Source organism: Bombina bombina, chromosome 2 (genome assembly GCF_027579735.1).
Source record: "Bombina bombina isolate aBomBom1 chromosome 2, aBomBom1.pri, whole genome shotgun sequence".
Classification (NCBI taxonomy): Eukaryota; Metazoa; Chordata; class Amphibia; order Anura; family Bombinatoridae; genus Bombina; species Bombina bombina.
The window spans coordinates 912,138,914-912,150,191 of NC_069500.1; the positions used below are offsets into that span (position 1 = coordinate 912,138,914).

The following is an 11,278-nucleotide window of genomic DNA, read 5'->3' on the forward strand; positions in this document are numbered from 1 at the left end:
CATAGTTCCCAAAAAAGAGGGAACATTCAGACCAATTTTGGATCTAAAGATCCTAAACAAATTTCTCAGGGTACCATCGTTCAAAATGGAAACCAGGAAAATCAATTTATGACTACCGTGGATTTAAAGGATGCGTACCTACATATTCCTATCCACAAGGAACATCATCAGTTCCTAAGGTTCGCTTTTCTGGACAAGCATTACCAGTTTGTGACACTTCCATTTGGATTAGCCACTGCTCCAAGGATTTTCACAAAGGTACTAGGGCCCCTTCTAGCGGTTCTAAGACCAAGGGGCATTGCAGTAGTACCTTACTTGGACGACATCCTGATTCAAGCGTCGTCCCTGTCAAAAGCAAAGGCTCATACGGACATCGTCCTAGCCTTTCTCAGATCTCACGGATGGAAGGTGAACAAAGAAAAAAGTTCTCTGTCCCCGTCAACAAGAGTTCCCTTCTTGGGAACAATAATAGATTCCTTAGAAATGAGGATTTTTCTGACAGAGGTCAGAAAATCAAAACTTCTAAGCTCTTGTCAAGTACTTCATTCTGTTCCTCATCCTTCCATAGCGCAGTGCATGGAAGTAATAGGATTGATGGTTGCAACAATGGACATAGTTCCTTTTGCACGAATTCATCTAAGACCATTACAACTGTGCATGCTCAGACAGTGGAATGGGGATTATACAGACTTGTCTCTGACGATTCAAGTAGATCAAAAGACCAGAGATTCACTCCGTTGGTGGCTGACCCTGGACAATCTGTCACAGGGAATGAGCTTCCGCAGACCAGAGTGGGTCATTGTCACGACCGACGCCAGCCTAGTGGGCTGGGGTGCGGTCTGGGAATCCCTGAAAGCTCAGGGTCTATGGTCTCGGGAAGAGTCTCTTCTCCCGATAAACATTCTGGAACTGAGAGCGATATTCAATGCTCTCAGAGCTTGGCCTCAACTAGCAAAGGCCAAATTCATAAGGTTTCAGTCAGACAACATGACGACCGTTGCATATATCAATCATCAGGGGGGAACAAGGAGTTCCCTGGCGATGAAAGAAGTGACCAAGATAATTCAATGGGCGGAGGATCACTCCTGCCACTTGTCTGCGATCCACATCCCAGGAGTGGAAAATTGGGAAGCGGATTTTCTGAGTCGTCAGACATTCCATCCGGGGGAGTGGGAACTCCATCCGGAAATCTTTGCCCAAATAACTCAATTATGGGGCATTCCAGACATGGATCTGATGGCGTCTCGTCAGAACTTCAAGGTTCCTTGCTATGGGTCCAGATCCAGGGATCCCAAGGCGACCCTAGTAGATGCACTAGTAGCACCTTGGACCTTCAACCTAGCTTATGTATTCCCACCGTTTCCTCTCATCCCCAGGCTGGTAGCCAGGATCAATCAGGAGAGGGCCTTGGTGATTTTGATAGCTCCTGCGTGGCCACGCAGGACTTGGTATGCAGACCTGGTGAATATGTCATCGGCTCCACCATGGAAGCTACCTTTGAGACAGGACCTTCTTGTTCAGGGTCCATTCGAACATCCGAATCTGGTTTCCCTCCAACTGACGGCTTGGAGATTGAACGCTTGATTTTATCAAAGCGTGGGTTTTCAGATTCTGTAATAGATACTCTGATTCAGGCTAGAAAGCCTGTAACTAGAAAAATTTACCATAAAATATGGAAAAAATATATCTGTTGGTGTGAATCTAAAGGATTCCCATGGAACAAGATAAAAATTCCTAAGATTCTATCCTTTCTACAAGAAGGTTTGGAGAAAGGATTATCTGCAAGTTCTCTGAAGGGACAGATCTCTGCTTTATCTGTTTTACTTCACAAAAGACTGGCAGCTGTGCCAGATGTTCAAGCATTTGTTCAGGCTCTGGTTAGGATCAAGCCTGTTTACAGACCTTTGACTCCTCCCTGGAGTCTAAATCTAGTTCTTTCAGTTCTTCAAGGGGTTCCATTTGAACCCTTACATTCCGTAGATATTAAGTTATTATCTTGGAAAGTTTTGTTTTTGGTTGCAATTTCTTCTGCTAGAAGAGTTTCAGAGTTATCTGCTCTGCAGTGTTCTCCGCCCTATCTGGTGTTCCATGCAGATAAGGTGGTTTTGCGTACTAAGCCTGGTTTTCTTCCGAAAGTTGTTTCCAACAAAAATATTAACCAGGAGATAGTTGTACCTTCTTTGTGTCCGAATCCAGTTTCAAAGAAGGAACGTTTGTTACACAATTTGGACGTAGTCCGTGCTCTAAAATTCTATTTAGAGGCTACTAAAGATTTCAGACAAACATCTTCCTTGTTTGTTGTTTATTCTGGTAAAAGGAGAGGTCAAAAAGCGACTTCTACCTCTCTTTCCTTTTGGCTTAAAAGCATTATCCGATTGGCTTATGAGACTGCCGGACGGCAGCCTCCTGAAAGAATCACAGCTCACTCCACTAGGGCTGTGGCTTCCACATGGGCCTTCAAGAACGAGGCTTCTGTTGACCAGATATGTAAGGCAGCGACTTGGTCTTCACTGCACACTTTTGCCAAATTTTACAAATTTGATACTTTTGCTTCTTCGGAGGCTATTTTTGGGAGAAAGGTTTTGCAAGCCGTGGTGCCTTCCATTTAGGTGACCTGATTTGCTCCCTCCCTTCATCCGTGTCCTAAAGCTTTGGTATTGGTTCCCACAAGTAAGGATGACGCCGTGGACCGGACACACCAATGTTGGAGAAAACAGAATTTATGCTTACCTGATAAATTACTTTCTCCAACGGTGTGTCCGGTCCACGGCCCGCCCTGGTTTTTTAATCAGGTCTGATGAATTATTTTCTCTAACTACAGTCACCACGGTATCATATGGTTTCTCCTATATATATTTCCTCCTGTCCGTCGTTCGAATTACTGGGGTGGGCGGAGCCTAGGAGGGATCATGTGACCAGCTTTGCTGGGACTCTTTGCCATTTCCTGTTGGGGAAGAGAATATCCCACAAGTAAGGATGACGCCGTGGACCGGACACACCGTTGGAGAAAGTAATTTATCAGGTAAGCATAAATTCTGTTTTATTTTCACCCCTGGTTACTCCAATCCCTTATTTGCTAACTCTATATCTAAATGAGAAACTTACTTAACACAGAGAAACTGAATGCAGCAAGGCCCAAAGAGCAAGGCTCCCAGAGGTAAAGGGACAGCCTACTTGAAAATGTTTATTGTTTAAAAATATAGATAATCTCTTTATTACCCATTCCCCTGTTTTGCATAACCAACACTATTATATTAATATCCTTTTTACCTCTGTAATGACCTTGTATATAAGCCTCTGCAGACTACCCACTTATCTCAGTTCTTTTGACAGACTTGCATTTTAGCCAATCAGTGCTGACTCATAAATAGCTCCACACATGAACTAGCACTGTCTTTCTGTGAAAACTGTCAAAATGGACTAAGATAAGAGGAAGTCTTCAGCAGTTTAGAAATAAGTTTGTGCCCACCCAGGTTTAGCTTAAAAACAAATAAAAAAAATACCAAGAGAACAAAGTAAGGTTGATGATAAAAGTAAATTTGAAAGTTGTTTAAAATTGCATGCCTTTTCTGAATCATGAGAGTTTAATTTTGACTTGACTGTCCCTTTAATTAGCTAAATTTGTAGTGCAGGCCCACACAGGTGTAACTAATCCTTCCCCTAATTACACACACATGAAGATAGAAAAAAAAGAATCAGTTAAAAGTAAGCTTAAAGGGACAGTCTAGGCCAAAATAAACTTTCATGATTCAGATAGAGCACGTAATTTTAAACAATTTTCCAATTTACTTTTATCACCAATTTTGCTTTGTTCTTTTGGTATTCTTAGTTGAAAGCTTAATCTAGGAGGTTTATATGCTAATTTCTTAGACCTTGAAGCCCACCTCTTTCAGATTGCATTTTAACAGTTTTTCACCACTAGAGGGTGTTAGTTCACATATTTCATATAGATAACACTGTGCTCGTGCACATGAAGTAATCTGGGAGCAGGCACTGATTGGCTAGACTGCAAGTCTGTCAAAAGAACTGAAAAAAGGGGCAGTTTGCAGAGGCTTAGATACAAGATAATCACAGAGGTTAAAAGTATATTATTATAACTGTGTTGGTTATGCAAAACTGGGAAATGGGTAATAAAGGGATTATCTATCTTTTAAAACAATAAAAATTCTGGTGTAGACTGTCCCTTTAAAAAAACAAAACAACCCAAACAGTTAAATTTAAGTTTAAAACTGCACACCTTACACAGCAAACAATTTAAAAACTCCCTTAGTTCTTTAACTCTATACTTATACGGAGAACCTTACTTAACACAGAGAAACTGAATGCAGCAAGCCCCACAGAACAAGGCTCACAGAGTTAATTAGCTAAATTTATATTGTAGGCCCACACATGTGAAACTAATCCCTCCCCTAATTACCCACACAAGAAGATAGAGAAAAAAAGTGAATTAATTAGTGTTCTGGTGCGTCTGCTATTAAGAATTTTCTTCTCAAAATGCATAGCAGTCTAGGAATATCTGAGAATCAGTTACTAGTAAAATAAAACCTTTTCGGTTAGACGCAAAACAAAATAAATGATTGTTAGTGTTAAGAGCTACCTCTTCCAGATACTTTCTTTGCAAATACCTGTATAATTTTTTTTTTATGGGTTAAAAACTCAAATGTTCTGACTCTTGTATAATGCATGGGGATATTTATGGTTGATGATACTCAAGGCTCAACCGACTCACTTACATACACTTGCTCCTTATGCTCTTTATTTATACCACTAGAGGTTCCTATTTCTTCACACAAAAGTCCATGCCAGGTATAGTCATAACGGAGTGTATTAATCATGTTTCATGTGTCATGAGTTATAATGCACAGAATTTACCACTGACTTATTGAGAAAGGTTCTGCTTTATGATCAATTATTAAAGGTACTTTCCATGTTTTTTATATGATATGCACACTATTATGGCATCGTCCAGACAACATTCTAATGGAAGATTATGGCAGCTGTTTGTCACACACCTTTTTTATATCCAGTTCTGATTATTATGGCTGCATTCTTTAGGTATCTGTGACAATAATAAGCTATGATTGGGCATTTTATAGGCACCCTCTTAATTGTTAACCAGTCTATACAATTAATGTGATTAGCATATTGGATTCTGAAGCACCACAAAGCATTCATGGGACATCTACTATTCAGTTGTTTCTATTCTTTATATAGCTATCATAGTTGAGCTGCTATACTGGAGGTTTATACATACTTATATTAGACCTTTTAATATTAGCTTAATTTGATGTTACCTACTTCTAAATTCAGTCATGCTCTTTAGTATCCAGAATGCTTAGCATATATAACAGTATCTAATAGACGTGCACAGACAACAAAATTCATGTTGTACAAATTGTTCCTCACAAAAAAGAATGTGTTTTTGTTTCTTCTTATATTCATTAAGGATATATTTCAGGATTTTTGTTAGCAAAACAAACAGCCAGCAGCACAACAAATATCATTTTTCTTTTTTGAAACTAGTAATTCAGCTAAGAGGGATAGATTTTTAAATGTTTTCAGAGATAACTTCTTTTCACAATTAATAGAGGAGCCAACTAGGAGTAAAGCTATATTGGATTTAGGGCTATCAAACAATACAGATATAATATCATAACATAGAAGTCAAAGAACATTTGGGTAACAGTGATCATAACATGGTCACATTTGAAATCTCTTTTCATAAGCAGTGTCAAAGGTTTAACGAAGACTTTTAATTTTAAGAAAGCAAAATTCAACGATTTAAGGAAATCATTAAATATAAATTGGAACAATGTATTCTGTAATAAAAATACAGAGGATAAATGGATAATATTTAAAACGTTGTTAAATAAATATACATATCAAAAAATACCATATGGTTATAAAATTCAAAATCAAAAATCAAAGCCAATGTGGCTAAATAAAAATGTGTTAAGAGAAATTAGGAAAAAACGTAGGGCAGACTCAACATTCCATAATTATAAGGAATGTAACAAAGCATGCAAAAAAGCAATCAAATTAGCCAAAATTGAAAATGAAAAATTAATTGCAAAGGATTCTAAGTCTAACCCTAAGTTTGTCAGTAAAATCACTTACTTTTTGTGTTGCAGTCATTTCAAAATGTCTGTTAAGCCCCTCCACTTTTACGTCAAGTTACAAGAACCTGCTGATGTCACTGCTGACGTAAAAGGGGAGGGGCTTAACGGACATTATGAAACGGCTGCAGCGCAAAAAGTGATTTTACTGACAAACTCTATATATTTGAAAATGGGCTACATTGAGAAATGATGATCCAGGGCAAGTTTATATGTATAAATGAAAACGCTATTTGGGTTGACTGTCTCTTTAAAGGGACACAACCAAAATTTTTTCTTTTGTGATTCAGATAAAGCGTGACATTTTAAGCAACTTTCTAATTTACTCATATTATCAATATTATTTTCTTCATTCTCTTGGTATCTTCATTTGAAATGCAAAAATCTAAGTTTAGATGCGGGCCAATTTTTGGTGAGCAACCTGGATTGTCCTTGCTGATTGGTGGATACATTCATCCACCAATTAAAAAGTGATATCCAGAGGATTATATTGATGAGCATATTCGTGTAAACAAGATTATGAGTTCTAATCAGCATGGTTTTAGGAGAAATAGATCATGTCAAACTAATCTAATTAGAGTCTACGAGGAAGTAAGTAAAAATATAGATAAAGGGGAATCAGTTGATGTGATATACTTAGATTTTGCAAAGGCATTTGATACAGTGCCACATGAGAGATTAATGCACAAAATTAAGGGACTGGGAATATCTGAAAATGTAAGATCATGGATAAATAACTGGATAAAAGATAGGGAGCAACGAGTAGTAGTAAATGGATCATACTCAGATTGGACAAAGGTAATCAGTGGAGTCCCCCAGGGATCAGTACTGGGCCCTGTTCTTTTTAATATTTTCATAAATGACTTGGAGCAAGGATTAAATAGCGACGTCTCTATTTTTGCAGTTGATACTAAGTTAAGTTAGGTCATTAGGTCAGAGCAGGATGAACTTTCATTACAAAGGGATCTGCAAAAATTAGAAGTATGGGCAAGTAAATGGAAAATTAGATTTAATATGGGAAAATGCAAGGTTCTACATTTTGGAAGTAAAAATAAGCAGGCAACGTATTTTTTAAATGGGACAAGACTTATCCAAACAGAGGAGGAAAGGGATTTGGGAGTAGTAATAGATAACAAGGTAAAGATGGGTGCACAATGCAGGGCAGCGGCTTCAAAGGCTAATAAGATACTAGCATGTATTAAAAGAGGCACTGATTCAAGGGAGGAAAGCATAATTCTGTTACTATATAAAGCCCTGGTAAGACCTCACCTTGAGTATGGAGTGCAGTTTTGGGGACCGATCCCAAAAAAAGATATTGCAGAACTAGAAAAAGTTCAGAGAAGGGCCACAAAGCTAATAAGGGGATTGGAGAATTTGAACCTATGAGGCTAGCCAAACTGTTTTGAACCTATGAGGCTAGCCAAACTGTTCTTGCTGATTGGTGGATAAATTCATCCACCAATAAAAAAGTGCTGTCCAGAGGTCTGAACCAAAAAAACCCTCTTAGATGCCTTCTTTTGCAAATAAAGCAAGAGAACGAAGAAAAATTGATAATAGGAGTAAATTAGAAAGTTGCTTAAAATGTCATGCTCTATCTAAATCACGAAAGAAAAAAAGTGGGTTCAGCATCCCTTTAACTGTACAGAAGAATCTATTACATTTTTTGTCACATGCATTCATTTATTCATTTGTTTGTTTTTTCATTAAAGGACAGTTTATTATTTTTTGATGAATGCAAATAATATTAAACATTTTTTTTTTACATATGTCCTAAAACAAATTCCTATGTCTAGTATCTAAAACTGTTCATCTCAATTCCAATTTTTTTCTATTCGGGCCTAGTCTAGTTTCTATATATTAGATGCTTTAATGTTTATATTGTGAACCTTTCTTGTTTTATTTAAATGCTGTAAAATAGATTTTACTTTGTTCCTTAGTTTCAGCTAATAAGAGTACAGATCTATGTTTTAAGCTTCAAACTTGCCCCACTTTCTGTAATCGAATGTTGAGGCCTTAAAGCTTGTAATTTGTTACTTACTTACTGATTTACTTATGCCTATTACCCCTCTGTGGTATAGGCCGTAAACCAGGACTTTCCAACTATCTCTGTCTTGGTCTTTTCTTTCAGTCTTACTCAGGTGTAGCCCATCTCCTTGTAGTCAGCCTCAATGCCTTGGGGCAAGGTATTTCTTGGTCTTCCTTTTTCCTTTTCCCTACAGGTTTCCAGGTCAGGAAATTCCAGGTAATGTTTGACGTTGGCTTGTGGAGGGTGTGACCTATCCAGCAGTGGATTTTTATGATTTCTTCATGGGCAGGGAGTTTTGAAGTCTTAATTTGTACTTTATTTTTATTTGGGACCATAGAACCAATATACTACATTGAGCCCTGAGCCTTGTTTTTGTCCTATACGTTTGAAAAATATATTATATGTTTCTTTTACCAAGCAAGATGTCTATTACTCTCAAATACTGTGTATTTATAATTTATGTTAACATGAGAAAATCCATGTACCTGTCTTAGCTAAAGGGTAACTACTGACAATACTTCAGAATAAAATGGGTGAAGGTTAATTACAGAACATTGTAAAACACCAATAGTGAAGAACAATACTGATCACAGAAGAAAGTCTCAACATATTTTGAAATCTTCAGAGTAAAACATATGAGGGCTTGGGGGTCGATTTATCAAAGGCTTTCGCCAGGCTTTCACATGAGAACCTGCATGCCGTATTTAACAAGCAGCGGTCTTCAGACCGCTGCTTTGCTAACCTCTTCGCCACCTCTTGTTTGGCGAAGAGGTTAAAATAGCGCTCATGTGCAATAATGAATTCCTCCAGGAGAATTTAGACCACCAGAGGTAAGCTGCGGCGGACAGGTGCGCGTATATGCGCCCCTGTCCACCTCAGCTTGATAAATCGCCCCATAGTAAAAAATTGTAATTCATCATCAAGAAAAGTGCTGATCACAGAAGACATTCCCATGGGAATTTGTTACCAGGATACAGTTATATTACAAATACCAGTTGAATATGGTTAGAGGATATAGTGATCTATCATTTCACTACCACAAAAAAACATAAAGGCCTAATAAATTTGAATAATGCACCTAATTTTATGATAAAGTTTTAAACAATATAAATGTGTTTGAAAATGTACAAATATCTCAAAGCACATGTTTTCTTTTCCCTATTTTCCCTAAAAGTGTCAGTTGTTTGACACAGGGATGTTAAGCTACTGTTTGTAAAAACAATCCTTTATTTGATTAAACTGATCATTAAAGGGATAGAAATATTAAAATGTGCATGATTGCATATTTTTGCAATATACTTCCATTAGCAAAAAAATGCTTCTTTTTTTCAGCGGCATACCCACATATGCTGTGAGGGCCTGTACACCAGTATTCTAGCTCAGGGAGCTGGTGGCGGTGTGAATTGTGCCTGTGATACTTAATCTACGTCATACAAGTCATTGCTGACTCTCTAAGGAGGTGTCATTTTTTAATACTGGTGCACGGGCCCTTACAGCATATGTGCATTGTTGCCAATGGAAGTGCATAAGTGCTTCTATCTCAAATTGAAACACACTCATGCACATTTCAATTTTGACCTTTCTATACCTTTAAATGAGACACAATTGTGATTTTTTTTTTTTTTTTTTTAACATTTCTCTTCATGAAAGTGTACAGCATGCATTTTGCTCATGTGCACAAATGTATTCAAATATCAGACTTCAACATGATGCATTGTTTCAACTTTATTAACAACATTAACAATTTATGTATTTTACAGGTTTTGGGAAATACATTGCAAGATTCATCAGAATCTAATTTCCCTTCTGTGGAGCAGTAATAGTGCACTAAAATGACTCATTTGAGATTCAGTTGCTGCAACATTATATACATGAAACAAGCTAAACACACATGGCCCATGCTAATTCACTACATCAATGAGGACCTTACGTTTGGATACAAAATTGTACAGCTTTATTGCTCTGTGTAGAAAAACATTGTATTATTATCCACTAGCCACACATTATTCTCTTCTATTTTTTCTGTGCAATAAAGCTGTGAAATTACTGGACTTGCTTCTTTTACTTAATTTCATTTAAAAGTTGAACCATACATATCCAGCTGTTGCTACGAAGACGCCTCTATCTTCAACTATGCACAGTACCTGTGATCATTTCCCAGCTGGTTAGACAAATGGTTTTACCTTATAAAGCAAGGTCTCTTTGGATGCACTTCAATAGCATGCTGCAGAACAAAAACTAATCCGGAAATGTTCTCTACAATATCAGCTGTACCCAAACATGAACAAATGAGCAAAGGAAGTTCATGTAAATGATAAATCTCCATTCTTGAAATAAAATGTGTTCTCTGCTTTTGATGTTTGATGGTATAACTGTTCAGACTGCCATATCAGTCCTGGGTATAAAGCAAGTTAAAGGAACAGTACACTGTAAAATAGTGCCTCACCTGCCTCCTATGACTGCACATCCCACACATAATTAGACATATATGTATACAGTATAGCCTTGTCTGTTTAAATACCTTGTCATATTCTATATACTTTTTAACCCTGTATTAATATTGATGTGAATCATTTGTATATAAGTATAACAGTTTATCTTAATGTATAGTTACAAATTCCCAAATCTGTAATTCCAAAATCCAAACTTATTCTAAAATCCAAACTTATTCTAAAATCCAAACTTTTTAATTAATTTATTTTTCTTTTAAATAAAAAAATCATTGAATCCTTTCTCTCCATCCTTGCCAAATATATTGATTTCTTCCTTCAACTTTGTGTGAAAAATATGAGATCCTTTATGAGGGATTCTGCAGAAATAGCAGAATTAATTATCAATAACTCTGACCTTATAAGTAGTGATGTCGCGAATTGTTCGCCGGCAAATAGTTCCCGGCGAACATAGCATGTTCGCGTTCGCCACGGCGGGCGAACATATGCGATGTTCGATTCGCCCCCTATTCGTCATCATTGAGTAATACTTTGACCCTGTACCTCACAGTCAGCAGGCACATTCCAGCCAATCAGCAGCAGACCCTCCCTCCCAGACCCTCCTACCTTCTGGACAGCATCCATTTTAGATTCATTCGGAAGCTGCATTGTTAGTGAGAGGAGGGACAGTGTAGCTGCTGCTGATT

The 11,278-nt window shown here is 37.4% G+C and overlaps 1 protein-coding gene across 1 annotated transcript in view; it reads left to right on the forward strand.

Annotated features, from left to right (window-relative positions):
- CDKL2 (cyclin dependent kinase like 2) overlaps nt 1–10,193 on the forward strand; it is a 208,853-nt gene extending 198,660 nt beyond the window's left edge. Inside the window, exon 13 of the mRNA XM_053703308.1 lies at nt 9,903–10,193. Coding sequence (XP_053559283.1) covers nt 9,903–9,962 — 60 coding nt within the window. The 3' untranslated portion in view covers nt 9,963–10,193. The remainder of the gene's footprint in view (nt 1–9,902) is intronic.
- Nucleotides 10,194–11,278: the final 1,085 nt, after the last annotated feature.